At 39.3% G+C, this 23,136-nt stretch overlaps 1 protein-coding gene across 8 annotated transcripts in view; it reads left to right on the top strand.

The window, feature by feature from the left end:
* The window catches only part of Cblb (Cbl proto-oncogene B), a 184,306-nt gene that overhangs the window by 13,044 nt on the left and 148,126 nt on the right, over window positions 1-23,136 (top strand). For all 8 annotated transcript variants that reach the window (XM_027412527.2, XM_027412526.2, XM_027412525.2 and 5 more), the window contains exon 3: window positions 2,417-2,667. In XM_027412527.2, the coding sequence (XP_027268328.1) occupies window positions 2,417-2,667 (251 nt within the window). The remainder of the gene's footprint in view (window positions 1-2,416; window positions 2,668-23,136) is intronic.

Below are 23,136 nucleotides of genomic sequence, written 5' to 3'. Positions count from 1 at the left end.
AGAAAGAAAAGCAAATTAAAACATGAAAAGCTCCCAAGACTGCACATGATGATGAAGATATTGACACTACTGTTTCACAGGCCACCTCTTGCTCTCAGCCTCTCCTATTACCCTCATGTCCTTCCTAGCCTGGCTTCCATGAGGCCATTCAGATAGTATATTAAAGTGCACCTCCTTACCCCCATGGCGGGATAGTCAGTTCTATTATACTTGTGTGTTCCTGAAGCCATATTTAAAACATAAAATACACAAACATATTCTGTTCGTGGAAAATTATGTATCTTTAAGGTTTATGGCACAATGTTTTGATATACCCATGAAGAGAAAGAGGCACTGTAGTTGAATGAGTGCACACGTCCACTTTGTTGTGCGCTAAGCGTGTCTGCAATCCTTTATTGTAGCCATTTCAGTGTACAAAGGTGATAGTGCAACTGTGGTCCCCGCACTTTATGTTAGATCTCTACACTCGTTCATCTTCATTTCTCTTTGTACCCCTTGACCTACTTTCCCCTCTTTGTCTTCTCCGTATCCTTCATAGCTGTTACTCAACTTGTTTCTACTGATTTCACTTCTTCAGTTTTAGATTCTGTATATAAATGAGATCACACAGTGTTTTTCTCTGTCTGGTTTATTTCAGACTGCCAACCATAATTTTACTATTTCTGGAAGTGACTGTATGCTTTGCATATAAACCCTCTAAACCCATACTAAATGTCTCTCCAACTCAGCTTCCTACCAGCCAGGTTCCAGAAATGTCCTTTGGCCATGCCAAATGTGAGGTTCAGTATGATGAGGAGGAAGCTGACAGTATTGCTTTTTTTTTTTTTAAAATTTGAATTAGAAACAAGATTGTTTTACATGTCAATCTCAGTTCCCACTCCCCACCCTCCTCCCCTACCACTTCCCCCCCCAACTAAAACCCTACTATCGCATATCCTTTCTGCTCCCCAGAGAGGGTGAGGCCTTCCATAGGGGTCATCAGAGTCTATCATATCCTTTGGGATAGGGCCTCGGCCCACCCCAGTGTGTCTTGGCTCAGGGAGTATCCCTTTATGTGGAATGGGCTCCCAAAGTCCACACCTATGCTAGGGATAAGTACTGAACTACTACTGGAGGCCCCATGGATTTCTGATGTCTCCTCACTGATGCCCACATTCCTGGGGTCTGGATCAGTCCCATGTTGATATCCCAGCTATCAGTCTGGGGACCAAGAGCTCCTTTTAAAATACCTCGTTCCAAACTCTTTTATCAAAAACAAAACATTCACAAAACCTATAAGAAGAACAGGCATCTGAGGGACTCAGGGAGGCCCTTGTGATACATTGACATAACAAATCCTCCTGAGGTGGACATTCGGGATGTCATGAGTACTGCTCTCATACCTTAGGAAAGCATTATGCAATTACAAGAGATCTTTCTAAAATAAATGAATTAATGGGTTCACGATAGCCTAGTCATAGGGACAGAATGAAGTGGTCTTTTTTTTTTTTTTAATGGCTAAGTCACATTAATACATGAAAGCAAATGCAGTGTAGATTTGAATGAGCACTTCTTTTTTTCTGGTAGAAAGTATTTTCAGTTCTGCAGGCAGGGCTTTCTCTTGAATGCTCCAGTGACCGGCTGGCACCTGGTGCAATGACTGAACGGTATACGTCACATGTTTATAGGCCTGGTAGACACTGAGGGGGAAAGGCTTGTTTAGACCTGACACCTGTTTAACTGCTTAATAGCTCGGTTGTTAAAGTTACATATTTGTTAAAAATTCTCCTCTGGGTTCAGAAACAATGGATCAAAATATTAATTAAAATCTGTGAAAATAGCTTTAGCTAGGAATTTAATTGAGAAAAATAACATATTAAAATTAGCTATTCATTGGTTCCCTTCTTTTTTTATTTTTTATTTATTTATTTATTTTTTTTGTTTTTTGAGACAGAGTTTCTCTGTGTAGTTTTTGGAGCCTATCCTGGCACTCACTCTGGAGACCAGGCTGGCCTCAAACTCACAGAGATCCGCCTGCCTCTGCCTCCTGAGTGCTGGGATTAAAGGCATGCACCACCAACGCCCAGCTGCCTTCTTTCAGTAAAAGGGAGAATATTGACATTATAAGGTGATAAGTGAGCAGGATACTGGAGTTCTATTAAACTCTATCCATGGTGACATTGTGGAAAAGATAATCAAGATGTCCAGAGTTGAAATGAGGATGTGATAAAGGAAAGCTGTGTGGCATAAGAGAATAGGATTTGGTTGTTGTTAGAGAAGAGTATTTGTTGGTGCTTTGTAAACTGATTCAGTAATTCAGAGCACAGATTACATGGTGGAAAAGAAAGGGGACGTCATTCTATTCATTTACCATTTTTTCTATGAGAGAAAATATTACAGTTCCCATAAAATGTTTTATTTCTTTATTTGTTTTTAGGTAAGACTGTGCCAAAACCCCAAACTTCAGTTGAAAAATAGCCCACCGTATATACTTGACATTTTACCCGATACCTATCAGCACTTGCGACTTATATTGAGTAAATATGATGACAACCAGAAGCTTGTTCAACTGAGCGAGAACGAGTATTTTAAAATCTACATCGATAGTCTAATGAAGAAGTCAAAGCGAGCCATCCGGCTCTTTAAAGAAGGCAAGGAGAGAATGTACGAAGAACAGTCGCAGGACAGGTGAGCACACTTCAGATGTCTGCTGTTCATTATCTCATGTTCTTTATGTTGCTTTTTACCTCAGAGAGAACAGAAATGCCATGCTTATGTTTGGGGGACATTTCCTGGTGTATTTACTTTTCATATTATATAAGTTTAGGTGGAAAGCTGAACCTGAGCCCATGTGCTTGCTTTTCTATAGACTTCTGTTGATAGAATAGTTTGAGTTTCACAGGAAGACTGCTCGCTCACACTGGTTCATCCTCCTTCCTCCCAGGCAAGTAGTTTTCTCTAGTTGATAGCTTTTGTATGGATTTTCCTCAAGACATATGAACAAGCCCCTCTTCTACCCAGATAGGCCACTGACAGAACAAGGCAACAATTCTACTTAAGTCCAGCTTGGTAAACCAGTGTGATTCCTGGGGTTATGTGTTGAGGCTGGGTGACAGCAACCAGAAGAGCATCTCTTCCAAGTCCCACCCTAGTGTGGATGATGGCTCTGAAGCTGTTTTACTACCATACAGTTAATCTTCCTCTTCCTATTACCCCCGTCCTGATCGCCACCCCCCCCCCCATGCCAAGGACTATGGGTCTAGGAGGCAGGAGAGGGTGGCAGGTGGACTCTCCGGTGAGCAGCCAAGAGCCTGATGATTCATCTACTTCATTGTATGAGAAAATGTCAAAAAAAAGCTTCATTTCTGTGAATGTAGCTGTCACTGTATGCTTTTGTCTATTTTGTTGCCAGCACTGTGGCATCAAGGTCTTCTGTAGATCATCAGAGCAGTATCTACTCTGTGCTGGATATGGTAGAGCTCAGCCTTGAGAATGGAGCTTCACCACAATACTGTCTTTGCATTAGTGTGTACATAGCATTGTCAACAAATCAGTATTGATCACTTTGTATTTGGGTTTACTGTTTTTTTATTGTTCTATAGTTTATAAATATATACTTGTCATGTATCTACCCATACTACAAAAAAAAGAGCAAAACAAAACAAAAAACCTCCCTATGTTGGGCTGGAAGAATGGCTCAGTTGTTAAAGGTTAAAGATTACAACCAAAATGACAAAATGCTCTATGTTCAAGCTAGTCACTGTGCAATATGTAACTTTTCAGACTGGCCTCCTGCCATCTTTTTATAGCTCCATAGCGCCCCTTTTCATTTCATGGACTATGCCATTGTATGTTTATATCACACTTTGATTTTATACCCACATTCATGTTGTAGGGTACCTTGATTGTCTAAACTTGTGGCAACTCTGTTGAAACTGCTTCAGGACATTCAGTTCATCTGGGGAAATAGGAGCATGTTTGTAAGATTAGATGACTTGCCTTTGTTTAACTTTGTAAATTCTAAAGTTTTATAGTGACTGGATTGTTTTTCATTCCCACCAATAATCAGTGAGATTTCCTTGATGTGTATCTACATGAGCATCAGGTGTTGGAGATACTGTACTTTAGGTCCATTTCCAATCTGTTGGTGCAGTGGCTTTGAGTAGATGTTGCTTCAGTCTCCATACATTGATCATTAATGAGAAACTGGCTGGGGAAAGGCTGATGTGACATTGGTTCAGTCCTCACTTTTTGACTATGTGTGTTCTGCCTGTGCTCTCTGTGTGCCTCTGTCTCTGCCCCGTCTCCACCCCTACCCCACCAGCACCTCTCTCTCTACCTCTCTCAAAGACAAGATCTCATTTACCCCAGGATGGCCTCAAACTTTCTTGTTTGATTTTAGTTTTACATTTTTATTTTGTTTGCATTGGTGTTTTGCCTGCTTGTCTGTGTGAAGGTGTCGAATACCCTGGAACCTAGTGTTACAGATAGTTGTGAGCTGCCATGTGGGTGCTGGGAATTAAACTTGGGTCTTCAGGAGAAGCAGCCAGTGCTCTTTACTTCAGAGCTATCTCTCCTGCCCCAGCCTCAAACTTTCTATACAGTCATGTCTTGCCTTGAACTCTTGATTCCCCTGCCTCCACCTTCTGATGCTACCAGGATATATCACTCTGAATTTCCTAGTCCTTGTGAGGTCTACTGGGTGAGTTTAGACACACAAAGTGTAGTGTGGAAGAGAGAGCCTATTACAGAGAAAAGTAGGACACTATCAAGGGATGAGTTGGGGCAGTAGCCAAAGTGATCATTATTGCCAGCCTACATTCTTAGGTAGACTTTATATAAGTTCTCAAGGTTTCTATAACTGATGGTTTTTCTGAGGGGAGTTTGACAGATGATTGACAGGCCCAGTTAAGGGGTGAGGGTGGGGGGAGAATACCATGTCCTTTTTTTACCAGAAATTTTCCTAACTAGACAGTAGTTGTTATGAGCTCCCAAGGTTTTGATAACTGCTTAGAATGTTTTGTCTCCACTTGTGTCCAGACATGGGAATCAGATCACATTTTCCTGACCAATTAAGTCCTCCAATTGCAGTTCCTGGTATTCAAGCTGCTGATTCTGAGACAGGAGTCTCTTCTCAGTAACCTTCCAACCTGCTGATATCTAAGTATTTACTTAAAACAGGACCTATGGCCAGGATTCTTTTTTGGGTGGGTGGGTGGGTGGGGTACCCAGATAAGGTTTCTCTATATAACAATTCTGACAGTTCTAGAAGTCCCTCTGTAGACCAGGCTAGCCTCAAACTCACAGAGATCTGCCTGCCTCTGCCTTCCAAGTGCTGGGATTAAATGTGCACCACCACTGCCCAGTGTAGCCAGGATGCTTTATGAGTGCATTGATGTTTGCTGTCTGGCCCTTTAGGTTTCTCATTTCAAGATACCTTAAGCTAGCTAAGGAACTGATAGTCTGTCCCTTTTCTGAGCTACCTTCAATGTACCCAAAATATTCACTGATAGTAAAAGTATTTTCAGCTGGAAAACTAGTATGAATTAAGATACAAAATGTCTTAGCATTGGTTGAATTCATTTACCTCTCTGAATCTCAGTTCCTTGAATTAGGAAAACCTCTGAGAAACATGTAATGTTTCTTTTATATCGGAAAATATAACCTCCTTTGGTTTGAGATGGTTTAGGGTTATATAATGGAAAATGTAGTTGTCTTGGTGTGGAGGCTCTGGAATTGTTTGTGAAAGCTAGCCAAACAAATACACAGAGCATGTAAAACAACCAAAATCAAGCATAGCAAAGCCCTCTGCCAAAGGTAAAGTGACGTCAATGTTTATTCCAAGCATTTTCTAACTTTTTCACGAACCTAGTTTACCCATAGAATATAGTTATGTAACTCTGTGGGTTCTTCACTTAATGTTCTTGGAAGATAGTTTATATGTCTTGAGGGCAGTGATTTTCCTGGTTGCCTTTTAGTTTTAAAGCTCAAAACTCTCCAGGTTTTCCTCAATGAGACTTTGAATTGCTCCAGAGTTCCAGCAATAAGGTAGAGAGCACCCATCAGGATTGTTATTCTTACAGGCTTTAAAAGATGGCCTAAGATCTTGAAATCCAGATGTTGATATTAGAAACCTTAATTTTCACATGGTATTTGTGTCTAAAAAAGCAACAAAACTAAAAAAATCACCATACAAACAAAAAGACTAAATTACCTTTTACAAATGTCATTGTAATTCGTATTCAGATTTAACCTCAAAGTTCTAGTTAAGTCACCTTTTAATATCAGGATGCCAACAAACTGTGTGACTCTCAGGTAGCACTTTGAGTAGAAGTAGTGTTTTAGCTGGATATAAGACTGATGTGGGAAACTTGTATCCCACTTTTATGTCCTCTAAAGAGACTTGAAATATTTTCTAATTCAACAGACATTTTATAATTGACTACATTAACTGTTTTGTAATTGCACCTTGTATTGTCAAAAAATTGCAGAACACATATAACAGTTCTTTGATTATGTGTAGTGTCCTATAGATAATGATAGGTCATATAAGACTGGTCATGATTAGGCAACTGTGTAAACTGCATTTGTACCTATGGTTTAAGTATCCAAGTAAATTTAGTATTGTGTCTTAAAAGTCAACTGTATGAGGAAATATAGAAGTTTGAATGCATATTCCCTTGTTGGATTTTACTGTCATCTGTGACCTCTTTCTAATGGTCTATAGCCAACTTTTTTAAAAGTATGAATTCTGTGCTGAATAATTGTCAAATGATGATTTATAATGTACCTTTAGCATTCGTGTTTCTCTCGCAGTCACATAATTGTGCACATTCACTGCTGAGCATCCATGGAGTCTACATGCAAATTTATTTGAAGTGTAATATTGAACATTTTTAGTAGCCTCAGAGACCAGCTCCTAAGGCTACCAGGATTGGAAGAAAAACTCCACAGCAAAGAGAAACTGGATATAGGGTTTTCTAATCTGAGGGGTTTAGAATAAATTTATACAAATGTGCTGTTGGAGTCATGTTCTTTATTCTGAGTTTCTAATTCCTTCTAAGTTCTAATTGTTCCTAGTTCTCTTTTGTTTTAATTATCTGTTCCAACTCTCCCTTATTTCTCTGTTCACTTAGCTTAAATACATTTTTTTTTTTTTTACAAGATGCTTGAGGCAATAATAAAAAGAGTTACAAGAGTTACATCTCATTGGTCATAGCACATTCCTTGAGTAAGTGATAAGGACCCAAACCATTTACCATGGCCACTCATGGTTTCAAGGTTCTAGGTGTAAGATTGTGACCAGAGGCCAAGGTCACAGTGCCCTCCCGGGTGAGACAAGCTACAGAGAGATCTGTACAGAGTCAGGTCTTATCAGCCAGACTTTGCAAGCAAAGAATTGGTCTGATTTTTTAGGTTGCTTGGTGTTAATAACCTTGGTAGACATCTGCAACTCTGACCTGTGTCTATCTGTAAAGTTTTTAACTTATGATCCATATACAGAGACATTCAGTCTAGTTTGAACTTGCCCTGAGGTAAAAATGAGCTAATTGTGTGTAACTTGTCTTAGACTGGAGAGACTTGTGTTAGTCTGAGTAAAGGGAGCAAAGCAGGCTTTTAAGTATTTTACAGTCCTCATGGGACAATAGATGTAGTTATGAAGCAAATTTTAGTATATTTTCTACATATCAAAATTATACAGCTTAATGAGAAGCCATCTTCCTAATCACCCAGAGATATATGTGCCCATAAAATTGAGATGCAATCATGAGATTACGTATACATGTCACATGAGATTACACACTACAATGCAGGTATTGGGGAGACACCATAGCTGATTTTGCACATGTGAAATTACAGAGAGGAGCAACAGTTTCTTGAGTCGGTGGTCCCACAGACCTTTCCTGGATGGGATTCTTCTCCACCAGAGAACCATTCCTCTGGTGGGTTGAGATCTGAGTATTAGTTGTCGCCTGCTGCAACTCCCACAGCCTCCACATGAATCTCTGTGGCATTTTGCTGTGTAGAACCTTACAGAAACTTCTGAGAGTGTTCTTATGGAAGTTTGGCCACTGACTATGCTGTTCAGTAGAATGACCAATGATCGTGTCTGACATACTGGTTATTGGGAACCATATAAGTCTTCTGAACTGTCTTTTCTTTGGTTCTGCAATGGCTCACTGAGAACAGAAATATTATTTAGTTGATAATGAAGAACAACAGTAGCAATAGTCAACAACTTACCCAGCACTGCTTTCTTGGATAAAGTTGTGTTAGATGAGTGTGTGTGTCAAAATGTTTAATGTCCATGTATCCGATGTGCTAGTAATGTACTTCTTTCTTGCTTTATTTTAAAATGAAATGTAAATACAAACAGAAAATTTTGGGTATCAGTTCTGAAATTGGAGCTGTCCCAGTTGACTGCTAAAGAGCAAGTGGCTTGAATTGTTAAAGCAATTTCATGCTAATGCGATATGCATTCTGTGTAAAATATGTAGAGCAGATAAATGTAAAATAAGCAAGCAGCTTTCATTGTGTTTCTTGCTTACTACTATAGTTAGAGCTAGGTAAATGTATTTGGTACCAAAATAGACATTTAAGGCACAGTGAAAACCTGCTGCCTTAAGGATTGGCAGAGTAATGGTTTCTGACAGTGGAGAGACATGTGCCGGCTTGGAGGACAGTGGGAGGCATGGAGCTTGCCCAATGCAGTCATACTGCTTTGTGTCGCTTTTCTCATGTGTTATTTACTTATGTATCAGAGAAAAAAATGAGCCTCACCTTGGGTTAAGTTGATGTATCTTCAGCTGGGTGTTGAACTCATTCTGAGCGGGTGTTCTGGGAAGAGTTATGTGATATGTGACATGCAGATTGCATGTGAGTGTGCCTGGTGGACAACAGGGACACATAGAGACGTCTGCTTGGGAGGATGGGAAAAGGAGACACTCTCTCAGATTGGTGGGTTTTTTTGGAGGCAAATGTTGTGTAGACCTGCTGGTAATTCCTGCATTTCTTCTGTGATTTTTGCTGGAAGTTTCTCTAGTTGACTGTTTTCAGAGTAAATTTTATCTTTCGCCAGTAAACATTAATCAGCTTATGTCCGAGCCTGGTATTGGACAGCCACATAGGATGGCCTAAGAACATGTTTGTAGGACCTGCTTCAGTGAGTCCTTCCCTCACATATGTTCTGCTTCTGAGACAAAATCCAAAGTTTAACCGAGGTGAAGAACATAGCTAGCTCTGCATTTCAAAGTCTTTCTGTGGAGAAGAGAAAAGCTGTAAAATGCACACAGAGACAATGTAGATGGTGTCTTTTTAATATCATTTCAAAGCCCCTCATTGATTCTTTGTACACCAGTGTTGTAGATGACAAATCCACTCTCGGCGAAAATGGAGCAAGTGCTTGTATAGGAAAGAGCAGTATTATTACGTTGTGTACAATTAGTGCACGTGCTAGTTAAAGTTTAATGGGAGTATTTCAGCACCGAGAATTCAATCCTTTCAGAGGCCAGCCTCAATTGGAAACTGCAGAAACATCAGGTAGATTTTTGTTGTCCACTGAGGAGGCTCAGCAAAGGAAAGGGCTGCTATCTGCTATGTTAATGAACTACCCTTCCCCTCCTGGGCCGGTTCCACTGTGCCTGCTCTATACCCAGGTGGTGATAGCTGAGATAGCTAGCTATTCAGAAAATTTTGAAGCTGCTATTTTGAAGGGACATAGTTAAGTTAAAAGTTGAATTGAGGAAAAACAAACAAACAAAAAAAAACAGCCCCTCCAACCCCCCAATAATAAATAAAGAGTATCCAACAAAGTACAATATCACAAACAAATCTACTTGCTTTACTCATACTACTGGTGTCATCATTGTTTTAAACAGAGTCATGTGATGTGTATTATGTTTAAATGTTGGTCAGGCATGGTGACCCATACCAGTAATTCTAGTACTGCATTGGCTGAGGCAGGAGGATCAATTGTACTGGCATCAATGTCTTCCATTCTGTTAAATATCTATTATTTTACTGCATGAAAGGAAACGGTTATATTTATTTAAATAAACTCTCTTTTCTACCTCCTAATAGTAAAAATTACAGCCTTTCTGAGTTTATGAGGAAAAGAGATCTAAATTGAAAGCAAAAAAATACGGTTTCTAAGTGAAACAAAATAGCCTACAAATTTATTTTTGAACACCAATATTTTAATACATTTATTATTTAAATTTTGCATATATTTTGTCTGCATCCTAGGCATTTTGTCTTTTAAAATGCAAAACTGGATAATTAAAACATTAATATTCTATGCTGAATATGGTTGCCTGCTTGGAAATGGAGTTTTAGTCTTTAAGAAACTTAAGCATATTTCTAGCGTTGATTAACTGTAAATGAGTGAAGTAAAGTTTTATTTGTTCCCAATAAGAATATTTCATGCGTTTGAGAAGTTTTGAATAGACATCTTTAGAGAGGGCTTAGGCCTAAAATTGAAGGGAATTATTTCTTTAACACATTATTAACATAGGGGTCACCAGAAAGTTATTTGGACAAATGCTTTTGAGTTAAACAATGAGAGACTGTTAGGGTGGACAGGAGAGCCTGCAGACCCTCTGCTGATACAGACCTTATGGCCCAATGCATTTGGCCAACTGCACCTGTGTTTGTTTACCAGATGCAAAGTACTTTTCTAGTTGATAGTTGATGTGTGTTCAAATGAAAAAGGAAACTGTCCATTGTGCAGCAAGTTATTTCAGTTGTGTCCCCTTTTCAAAAGATAAGGAACAGAAAATTATTCAGGTGTTATTTAGAAAGAATTCTCCTTAAAAACTTTTAATAAAATATTTGCATGTAATCCATGTATCTGTTGCTTATTCGGTTTATTTGATTTCACCACCAACCTAATATCATTCAGCCTTTAACTCATGGTTCCTTACAGTTATTTTGCAGCTTACTTTCATGTCTTTCAAGTCAGATTATATTTTATACACATATTATCTGGATTTTTTAAATTGGGGCATTGACCCTGCAGATTCCAGTTTATTAAATGTGTATAAATTTTGTAGATAACCATTATGCAATAAGACAACAAACAAACACACAAGCCTCCAGTGAACTTGGCTTTATTGTTGAATACCTTTTATGTTTTTCAGTTTTAAGGCAGCTTATTAAAATTGATGTTTTCCTGTTGGTAAATATCTGGTGACGTTCAGATTTGATAATTAAAATCTAGAAGCACTTAGGAAAGAAAGCTTGTTTTTGGTTTCATAATAACAACACTCCCACAAAGAAGGTTGATGAATGATGTCTTTCAAGTGGCAGATTTGTTATTTAGTTAGAGGAAGCTCCTTTGGCAGTTTCTTACAAAGCTAATTTAAGTCTGTTTATAAAGCACAGAAGTCCACAGTGATAATACTATAGCCCCAGAGTGCGTGGCTATCTACCCTAGAGAACTCTAGCTTTTCAGTGATTTAACAATGAAGTAGTTTCCAGGAATCCAAAGGGATTAGCATTCTGCACTAATTGGGGAGGGTGTAGCTCGAATAGAGCTCAGGCCTATCTGTTGTGCAGTAAAAGTCCTTCAGTTTTCTGAACCAATTTTCAATATTTTTCAGTCCCCCTACTATCATTGTTTGGGACTAAATTCTTGTTCATGTATACATACATATATTACTAGTTTATGCCTTTGCTCATTTTAGCAAGGTACACACAGGAGGTCATTACCAAAAGGACTCTTCATTAAAGACTAAAATAATAAGAGCAGCAGCTCATTCTGTTGGGCAGAACAGTGGAGGACCAGATTAAACTGAATGATGCTCAGATATCTTACTGAACTGTGTTGTCCACAACACCTGATCCCGGTTCTTCTACAGCACTTATACAAGCAGCCACACATGTGCAGTGCCATTCATTTCTTCTAACTGCCAAAACAAAGTGCAACTACCTGGATTGCTCAAGCAAGAGAATTTGCTTCTCTTCCAGTTCTGGAGGCTGAAACTGAAAGCAGAGCATCTTCAGGGCCTTATCTGGACATGGCCTCTTGTACATTCTGTTAGCTCTGGTCTTCCTGGGCACATAGAAGCAGTACTCCCATCCCAGCCTCCATCATCTATCATTCCATGGTGTCTCCTCCCTCTTTCTTCCTCTCTCGATCCCCTCACCCCCCTCCACCATCCCTTAACTTATTCTCTATCCAAACCCTTTTCTCCGAAGGTCACCAGTCAATGTGTGTTTGAGAGCCGCCCTAATAACCCATCTTAAGTTTGTTACATCTGCAGACACACTATTTCCAAGTACAGTCATAGAGCCTAGAATGCCACTCATCTCCTTAGAAGATACAGTTCAACTCTTTAATAGTCACCAGATTAAGAAAGTGTAAATTTGTACTACACAGGGGAAGAAACTTAAAACTCATTAGAGTGTCATCAAAGCACTTTGCTTCATAGGATGTGCCAAACATAATGACTTGAAATTCTTTTTAGAAAGGCTTGTAGGGCCAGGTGAATTTTGTAGTTTTGAAAATCAGGCTTATGTTAGAATGAATGTTGGATTGATTGATTGATTACCATGCATATGTTGAAAAATGTGATGAAATCAATGCTGATCAATAATAAAGTTTCATATATTGACACATACATTGTTGTAGTATTTAAATGCCATCTCTACTTTTAAAAAGTTTTAGAAATACCAGCATGTATAATTAAAAGTTGTACTATTAACAGCTGTGATTATTCTTGATTAAGAATCCCTGTTTTTTCGTCTCCTGATAAATGCTAGAGAGCTAATTAAGATAAGCAACTATGACTTATACCATTAAATCTGTGTGCAAAGTTATTTGCTTTGCAAATAAAAGGAAATAGGAAGCATTTTTCAGGTAGACGGCAGACACATCCATTCCCTGTCTTTAATATTAAGACACAAAGCATTATACTGTATGGTTTTAAGTCGAGTTACAGGGAATCGGCTTAGAGCTGTTAAATGAGAGTAAATGACATTCTAAAAGTGGCTTGAGTCAGGGCTGCAGAAACACAGTAACAGAAACACAGTTGAGCCACATAGTAAATATGTTAGACCTTGTTTTGGGGGAACCAGTCAGCTTTGCCTTTGGTCTAGGAAGGAAATGTGTGTAAATTAATTGGCCTGACTATGGTCTGCTAAAACCTTATTTTCAAAGAAAACGTGCAGGGCTGAGTTTTGCCTGTGGGTTGTAGTTGGCCAGCTGCTGGTATAAAGTACTAAGCTAGGTTTTGAACATGAAGCTATTAAAAGCTGTTTTATCAACAGAGACTGAGTGTGTGTGTGTGTCACCCCATTTAGGAAAATGAATGGCGACTAGTAGTACCCAAATGACAATTGTTTATGTAATTAGAAGTCTGTGCTGTCTGGCTCTGTCATTCCCTTCCTTGAAGGTTGAGTTCTGCCTTTCTCTTCTTTTCTGTTCCTCTCCTGGCTGAAGAATTCTTGATCTGACTGCATTCCCCCCTCCAGGCTACAGATTAGAGGAAGGAGGACGACACCACAGGAACAGCACAAATATGAAAAGCATGTTCTACTGCAAAATGTAAATTTCAACCTCCACAGTAGAGGAAGACATTGAGCAGAGATTGAGAAGGTGTGGTGGTTTCTGACAGTGTCTGTCACAACAGATAAACAGATATGTACAACACTAGAGGTTTATTTCCAGGTGAAGCTTTAAGGCTTCAGTCTGTAAAAATATATTGCCAAGGACTCCAGAGTTTCCGTTTATTTGTTACGTTTTCATGTACAAGCAGAAGGTAGGGAAATCTTTGGTCAGGAAATTAGGACTGACTATTAGTTGCCGAACTAAGAGTGTGTCAGTCGTTCTGAGTCTCTGCCCCAGCTCCTACAGGACAGTGTCAGGTCCCGGTGACAGCACTCTGAGCTGGCCCATGGAGGTTCTTCAACCCAAAGGACAGAGTCTTTGATACTGATCATCTTTGCCCTGGCAAGATCCATTATTGTACCTGCAGTGACCTTTCCCTCTCCTCCAAGAGGAGAGGTTGTGATCACATCCTAGGCTTTTTGCTGTACATGTGTCCCTGGAAGGACACACTCATGCCTTAGGCAGTAAGCAACGTTATAGGGGATTCTCAGGGAACCTCTCAGATTGCATTTTTAGTGGTTTCTCAGGAACCATAATTGTGTGAAGTTTTCTGTTTTGACTGCTATGTAAAATAAATATTTTATTAGTATTTAAAATGAAAACTAATATTTATATTGTGGCACTATTTGTAATTAATAGATCAAAATTTGGGGGTTTGCCTCTCAAGCATATAATGACCTCTGTCTGAGTGACATCACACATCTCATCTCCACCAAATGAGCACATGAGCAATAGAAACTTGTTGTCAGTGGTGAGGTCAATGCCAAGGCCTCATATATCTCAGGCTGGTGCATTACCACTGTACTACACTCTTGTCAGTTACAGCTTTTTATGGAAACGTTCTCAGTTTTTATTGGCTCTCTAGGTAAAAAATGAGGACAGATTAAAGAAACGAATGTACGAGGAGTGGTTCATCTCAGGTTCATTATCTGGTCTTTAGAAGAGAAGGTAGTGTTATTTTCTTTTAAGCTTGGCATAATATGGGCCTAATAATTGATTTGCTAGGTAAGGAAGATCAATATTGGGTTGGGTGTATTAGGTGTGTTAATAATGATATTTATCTTAGTTATCTGTGCCTGTACAAAAAAGGTCTGTATCAAGCTGCCTCGATAGACCCCTTTTCTGTCTGGAGGGTCAATGTTGGTTGAAGGTCTCACGACTCTACAGGAGCTGTGCATGAATCTTCACATGCGATGGCTCCTTACCACTTACTTTGCCTGAGTCTGTAGCTGATGGCGTGAGAAGTTCTAGTGGCAGATGCCTTTTTCAGCCTGTGTTTCGGGAGGGATTATTGGAACAGTTTGCACATTTCGGGGACATGAAAATTGCTCTCTCCTCATCTTCATTAAACTACTATTAACAATGTCTGTCAGCTGCTTAGTCAGTGCAATGTGTTCTTTTCAACAAGTCTGTTTCTAGCCGTTAGTCACACCCCAAAATAGTGTTTATTGAAAACTGTTTTGTAAATATGTTTGAGTGATATGTTGCTTGGCACCTCTTAACCTTTTTATTTTATTTTTTACTTAATCTATGTAAGCAAGGTTTTATTTCAATTAAAGGAAATAGTGAGATTTGTCTGAAGCACTTAGTCCCTTGGGTTTTCTTTACATTCCTTTGGTCACTTTAATTCTCTTCCGATTTAAACTGTGTGTGGCATGCCCATCCTGTACTTCATCACCTGGAATCTGAACATGTATTCTTACAAAAGTTGTGTCTGCCGTTTCTGACATCTGGCCCACCCTCAGAGTTCTCTGTTAGTCAAGTTAACTCATCCACATTACAAAATTTCCAGGGACCTTTGACTTGAAGTGGCTCCAATAAGAATAGGATTCTGCATGTGTCCAGAGCTCTTTGCAGTTTACTAAGCCCCCGTTTTTTTGTCGCTGGAGGAACAGGAGCCCTTCCCAGACATGTCAATTAACACTTGCCAAGAAGCCAGCTTTTCTGCAAGTTCATTGAGAAAGTCTTGTTGCAGAAGATGGCTTCAGAACCCCCGCTCCTTTCCCCCTCCACATTATCCGTATAATTCTCTTTTGTGTGCTTGCCTTCCTTTTACTCTGTCCTGTTTCTTTCTTCTCCTCTCTGATGTTACCATTCCCAGCTCCTGGGACAGCTGCCCTCACCCCACCTCATGCTCAGCTCTATTGGTTATGTGGTTTCTAATCACTCTGAGCAGAATTCCTTTTGTTCCTCTGACCATATAGCCCTTATCAAGGACTATGGTGTGGCAATCAGCCCTGTATCATCAAATGTAGCTGGTGGCATTTTAAATGTTAATGTTATTAATTTTTTGGGGACAAAGAGAATATTGGCTTATTAAAGGAAACTGAGAAGGAACTCCTGAGAGTGGAAGTTCTAAGGGAGGAAACACCCTTCATAAAATTTTGAAGGCAAAAATCACTTCTTCGTATTTTCACATAGTATTCAAAACAGTGTTCAAAGAGTAGTATTCAATGCAGATGCCTGTAATAGTTGCTATTTCTCCAAGTTTCCACACTATTATTTGGAAATCCTGATTTATTTCTAATTAGGAACTTCTATTGCCTGGAAATCGGGAAAGGGTAAAATTTCACTTTGGAAACTAGTGAAAAGTCTGCAGTTGCAGCTAAAATGTCACCTTCTTGAGAACTTGCAGCATGGGCCAGTTAATTTAAAGGAAAGCATGTACACATGTAGATTCATACCATTGCTGCTTATTGCACAGTAGTTATATTTTAGTACAGCTTCTTAACTGTGTGTTTATCTTTAGAAAGGTAAGATTTGGGGAGAAGTTGGTGATACTCCTGTAGCTCGGAAGTGCTTTCTGGATGAAGTTTCCTTGTGGCTCCCCATCGTACTGCTAACATCCCTTGGCATCTTTGCCTTGACCTGCTCCTGCATTCTGCATCGTGAGCATATTCACAACTCTCCTGTTTACTTATTAGTCATCTGTCTGAACACCAATGAGTTGTTTTCACTTCCTTTAATCTTATACTAACATTTGGTTACAGACTTTGTTTCTGTTTTGTGCTATATTCGTGACTCCAAATAGACCGGTTTTCAGCAACTGGGGAATCCTCCCAAAACGTGAGCTTTCACCATGAATAGTATGGTTTTGTTTGGTCTGTATTATTAACTAAACTACATGACCATACTCAAAACTTGCTGTGGCAGGAGGTGGTTGACTTGTACTTACTTAGCTCCCATCTCCCTCTCTGTCATTTTCAAAGGCATGTTTGGAGGCTTGGCTCTGGTATTCTTGCTAAATACACTGACTCCCTCCCTTTCTTTTTCAGAAGCAGAGCTGCACTGAGGCACATGTGAGATGTTCTAAACGTGTAAAAGGCTCTTTAAAGAAAAAAAAAAAAGCTGCTGTTTTCTTACATCAGTGGGGCAGACTTGTAACACTTGAAAGGCAAACAGAGGCCTCTGTGTTCTCTGTGTGTTATTGTTGCACCCCCTCACATAGCTGTTCGCATTTGTCAGCAGTTTGTTTTGACTCATAATACCAAGGAGGGGGTGGCTTCATGTGTTTTTGTCAGTTACGAAGTGTAGGATGTCAGTTATCTCAGCTTTACCATTATTCTTGGCCACGAGCCCTCCATGTAAAGAAATAGTCAACATTTGTCCCTGTTTCTCAGGCCAGTGTTGGGTTTTGAAACTTGCCCTTAAAAGAAATGCCAGAATGTTTTTCTCATCTTGCAACCCTGGAGGTCAGAGCCTCTCTTGTTTCACTGTTGTCTCTGTGATGGCTTTGTGGTATTTCCCCAGACTGGTTTGAGCACGGACATGAACTGCCCTTTCTCAGTTCCTGTTGCAGGCTTTTGTACACTTCGAGTTCCCTTGTGTATTCCAACGAGGTTGGGAACACTGCCGAATCAATGTCTCATTTCGAAGGTGGTAGTTGCAGACACAGATGGCTGCCCTACATTACTTTGTGAAAGGACATCTGTGGTTGCTGTACTTGACAGAGAGGCAGGGTCCCTGGGCTTAACTGAGAAGCAATTCTTCAAGAGAAAGTGTCCCAGGCAGTCTGTTCTATCTTCCTTAGAACGGTGGGTCTCAATCTGTGGGTCATGACCGCTGAAGACCAGGAAAACACATTTACATTAGGAATCATAATAGTAGAAAAATTAGTTATGAAGTAGCAACAGAGATAATATTTTAGTTGAGGAACTGTCGTAAAGACTTGTAGCCTTAGGAAGGTTGGGAACTACTTCCTTAGAGAAATGCTAGCCAAGACCACCAAGCAGGGGAAGTAGTAGGAGCTTTCTTGGTGTAAGGCATGGGATGTTGATCTCTGGCGCTAAGGTTCCCATTGGGTTTAAGTTGGTGTAGATGTCCGCTGTCACAGGTGACTGTCCACTATGTAATGTTTCTTTATCTGCCCCTCTGGTGTGTGTGTGTGTGTGTGTGTGTGTGTGTGTGTGTGTGTGTGTGTGTGTTCATCCTAGCAGAAGTGTGTATGCATTTATTGCAGACTGTCACTTATGGGGTCTTAAAATAGCCAGAAGGCTGAAATAACAAGAATTTTTATTTAGTGTTTCAGTAGTTGGATTCAAGAGACAGATGGCAAGTTAACAGGGTGAGTTTTAGTTTGCTGCGCTGCTCTCACATTTTGACTTTTAACTAGATGCTATTTCAGGAAGTTCCCAATTCACTGCAGGTCACTGAAGCATGGGCAGAAGTGGGGGATGCACCCCTTTTAAGTGGGGGATGCACCCCATTTTCATATTTCACCCAGCTACTTTTCTAGATGATCTGGAACTCATGAGTTATTTTTTTTAAGAGTGTGAGCATTTTTCTGAGTCCTGATGTGTCTCAGTAAAATGTTTCTATTTAATTTTGTAAAATTCTGCTCGGAGTGTTCAGCTGCAGGCTAGAATCCACTCTGGTTGGCTTCAGTGTGAAAAGATTTCTCCTGGTGCCCAGGTATTTCTTCCTATTCAGCTAACCCTCATTTTTTTATGGTGAATATTTATACTTTCCTACAGCTTCTCTGGACACTTCTCCGCAATGCACTAAAGTTATGAAAGTGATGTTGCATTCAAGCTGATGCCAAAAGGATTTCTGTTAGATTTTTCACAAGAATAAGGTAGTGATCAGAAGTATTGATGGTTTAGGAAAGCAAAATGAACTAAAGCTTTTTTTTTTTTTTAATTCTTTGTAAAATTGTGCATACCCTACACCAGTGGAAATCATTATGAAGACTTTGGAAATGCAGTTGCTTCTTAGCATTAAAAACTATCAGCCTTGAAATGTGTGGGCCTCATAGAGCTTGAGTTTAACAAGAGGTCTGTGAACCCGGCACTGGCCGTCGGTTGTAGCATGTTTGTTACTTAGATTGAACACCTCGGGAACTCTGGTATAACACATGCTACGTGGCCAACAGGAGCTTCTGAGGAAAGGTCCTATAGATATCCATTCTCTTTTCTGCTTCAAGAGGTTAGCATTTCTAAAGAATACTGTGTTGTGCAATGGTAGTAGTACAATTAAACTTGAAAATCGACTTTCTTTAATTGGAATAATCTCAGAACAACATCACAATAAAAAAGGACTTCTATACATGTGCATGCTTAAACACGAATAGGTTTTTTGTTTTTAATTTGAATTGTACTCATTTATTTCATTTTTTTGTGAAAATTTTCCATAATACAATATGTAATCAACATTCATAGTTATTTTCTGGATAGTTCCAAGCATGCATTGCTTTACAAAGGGCATAAATTCTGAGGATGCTGCCGTTTGGTAGTTTGGGTATTTTAGGAGCATCAGAGTGTAACTACACAAACCCAGGTGTAGAAGTCTGTCACTTTTGTAGCCAGATGTAGTGGAGACATAATAAACAAAAGATGATGTTTTGCTGGTTTACGGTAGCATATTGTTTTTCAGTAAACTTTTATACACACATATACATACATATATTCATACTATATATATCTATATATATCTATATAGATATATATACAGAGAGAGAGAGAGAGAGAGAGAGAGAGAGAGAGAGAGAGAGAAGAGAGAGGTGCTTTTTTTTTTAGTAAGTAGAGAGGACTACATTATCAAATAGGGATGAAAATACAGTAATTGCATAAGCCAGAAACAGTCATTTATCATCAATGCACTATATGTAATTGTTTGCACTGAACTTTTATATGACTGGTAATACAGGTCATTTCCTTCCTTCCTTCCTTCCTTCCATCCTTCCTTCCTTCCTTCCTTCCTTCCTTCCTTCCTTCCTTCCTTCCTTTCTTCCTTCCTTTCATCCTTCTTCCTTCCTCCCTCCCTCCCTCTCTCCCAGTGTTATCACAATGACTGCATGAATAACTCATCACTATGACATCACTACATAATAATAGAAGTTCTTTTTAGCTCCTTCATTATCTTGCTGGAAATGCATCGTTTATGTGGCCTGGGACTGACCTTGCTTTCCTTATGTAGTGCATGCTCGCCTGTTAGTATTTTCCATTGCAGGTAACTAAAGCTCCATGCAGTATGCATTTTCAGAGTTTCAGGATGTGGTCATCTTCATGTGGTACACATCTATATAGCATCAGCCTCCCAAAAACTGAAATAGGAGAGTTGCAAGTTCAAGACCAGCCTGGGTTACCCATGTCACCCCATAAAGTAAGAAAGAAACAAAACATACATCAAAAGTCTAGTATTACATCTCCAAATGAATTCTCCATTGGAGATAAGTGTGGAATTCTGACCTTCCTACTTAAGGTTGATCTTCCATGAATAATCTGTGCTGTAACCAAAATTTAACCTGTCTCTTAATTCATGAACTCATTTTTATATATGATGAACTTTTAAAAATTTTATTTTCAACTTCCTGCTGTGTTTTAATTTTAAGTTGATAGCTTTATGCATCGTATATATCTTGCTCACTGGTATTATGTTTCTGCCTTATGGAATGTCAGTATCAAGCTATCCAGTGAATCAGCATTTTTGCTACTTCAGATCTATTGTAGTGAGAACAGGTACAAGTGTGTACCGTGCCCTCCTAAAGCATGCAGGTCACTTTTTTTAACCTTGTTTTTTCATGCTTCTTATGTTTTTTTTTTTTATTTAAATTAGAAACAAGCTTGTTTTACATGTCAGTCCCAGTTCCCTCTCCCTCCTCTCCTCTCCTGCCCCGCCCCCACCAACTCCCATCCCATCCCCTTTCTGCTCCCCAGAGAGGGTAAGGCCTTCCATGGGGGAAATCTTCATTTGGAGCAGGGCCTAGACCCTCCCCTGTGTGTCTAGGCTGGGGGAGTATCCCCCTATGTGCAATGGGCTCCCAAAGTCCATTCATGTACGAGGGATAAATACTGATTCACTACTAGAGGCCCCATAGATTGCCCAGGCCTCCTAACTGACACCAGGTTCAGGGACTCTGGATCAGTCCTATGCTGGTTTCCCAGCTATCAGTCCATGAGCTCCCCCTTGTTCAGGTCAGCTGTTTCTGTGGGTTTTTCCAGCCCGGTCTTGACTCCTTTACTCATCACTCCTCCCTCTCTGCAACGGGGTTCCAGGAGTTCAGTTCAGTGCTTAGCTGTGGGTGTCTACGTTTGCATGCAGGTCATTCTAATTGCAGTCACTGTACTGTAGAACAAATCTCTGGAAAATGTATATCTGACCGAGATCTTGTGACCCTTAACAGATTCCAAACTGCCACCATCTACCTGCTGTTCATTCTCTTGAGTTTTCACTGATACAGCTTTTAAGAGTACCAACTTAGTATTCTGTTTGGCAACTAAAAAACAACAACAACAACAACAACAAACAAAAAAACCCCAGTTATTAGAGAAGGCCTATATCTGTGCATATTATTTAAATTGTGGATATTTCAGCTATAAGATCTGATTATTTAAATGTCATAGAAGAAACTTTATCGACCATATTCTCTTTTAAATATATACTGCTCCAAGAGTTCAATAAAAGTGACCAAGTTATTATTATTGATAAATTCCTTCAGAGGGAAGCATAACTAAATTTTTGAAATTTCTCCAAATAATAGCATGATTTAGATTGCAATGTTAATTTCTAGAAATAAGAATCTTCTTTTCAAATCAAAATTAAATTCAGTTTTACTTATACTACTGCTGAGTCCTGGAAATTAGTCATTGTATAATCTTATTCAGAAAGTAAAAATGATTGCAAATAGAAAAAAAAAACATTCTATGAGAATTACTTTGAAAAGCCGTGTGTGTGTGTGTGTGTGTGTGTGTGTGTGTGTGTGTGTGTGTGTGTATGTATGTTTTTAGGAGACAGGTTTCTATGTTGTAGCCCTGGACACCCAGATGGCCTTGAACTCTGACACCAGCCTGCCTCTACCTCCCTAGCTCTGGGATTACATATACATACCACAGCCTTTTACAGCCAATCCCAGCTGTAAAAATATTATTATAATTATTATTTTTGTTTTATGCCAGTTTTGAAATCAATTATTGGCTCCAATTAGTTATGCAAATTAGTAAGCCTGTATTTTTCAGAAAAAGGTAAGTGGTCTACTTTTATTGTTCTGTTTAAGGTGCGATTCTGCAATGTTTTTTAGAATGTTCTCATCATAGCAAATGAGTTGCAGTTATTTGCCACGTACAGAGCTGTATTCATTTCCAGTCTTCAAATACATTTTAATTACTGCAATCAAAATCATGTGACTGGAAGGCTAGAAAGTGTGGTGACTCCAAACTTGAAAAAATAAATGAGAGGAGAAGTATTCATTATCTCTGTGAATGGTTGATCTTTTGTATTTCTCCCTATTTTTCATCCAATCCACATCTGACAATACTTCAACAAATTGTTCAACTCAGCTACTCATCACCTGTCAGTTTCTTTAGATCTGGCTCTAAGCCCTCCACAGGTGTAGGTCATCTTCCTGAACTCTAGGCCCTCCACAGTTGTAATTAACCTTCTCGAATTCTAGGCTCCCCACGGTTGAATTTTCACTTTTCAGGTTTTCTATAAGGACCTAAGTATTGAACATTCCTCATGTAGTTAAATGTCATTGCCCCAAATCGCCTTTCCTCAGTGGATCAGGCTGCATTTCCCACCCGTGATTTATTTTCTTACCGTTGTTTTACTTCAAGAGAATGTTACTAATTGTATTTCTTCTGCTTTCTGAAAATGTATTTTTATCTTAAGCACATTGATGTCTTGCCTCCATATATGTCTAGTTATGGGCTGTTGTGAGCTTCTATGTGGGTGCTGGGGATTGAACCCCGGTCCTCTGAAAGAGCAGCCAGTGCTCTTAACCATGACCCATTTCTCCAGTCCAGTATTTCTTCTTTTCACCACTTTTACCCCAGATTCTACTCCAGTTCCTGCACATAGTAGGATATCAGGTATATGCATTGAAGGAATGAGAGATAGGTCTATTCCTATTCATTAGGAATACTATAAAACTTGTCAGGCATTATTGAAATTATATGTGGATGGTACACACATACATAATATAGCATATTGAACCTTAGTCCTGTATGTTAGTCCAATTTCTGTTTGCTGTAATACAGTGCTTAAGCATAGATGACTTATAAAGGAAAGAGGTGTAATTGGCTCTTTTCATTCTAGATGTTGAAAGTTTAAAT

This window comes from Cricetulus griseus, chromosome 4 (genome assembly GCF_003668045.3).
Source record: "Cricetulus griseus strain 17A/GY chromosome 4, alternate assembly CriGri-PICRH-1.0, whole genome shotgun sequence".
NCBI classification, from domain to species: domain Eukaryota; kingdom Metazoa; phylum Chordata; class Mammalia; order Rodentia; family Cricetidae; genus Cricetulus; species Cricetulus griseus.
The sequence above is the reverse complement of the archived record's forward strand: the minus strand, read 5'-3'. Positions and strand labels throughout refer to the sequence as shown.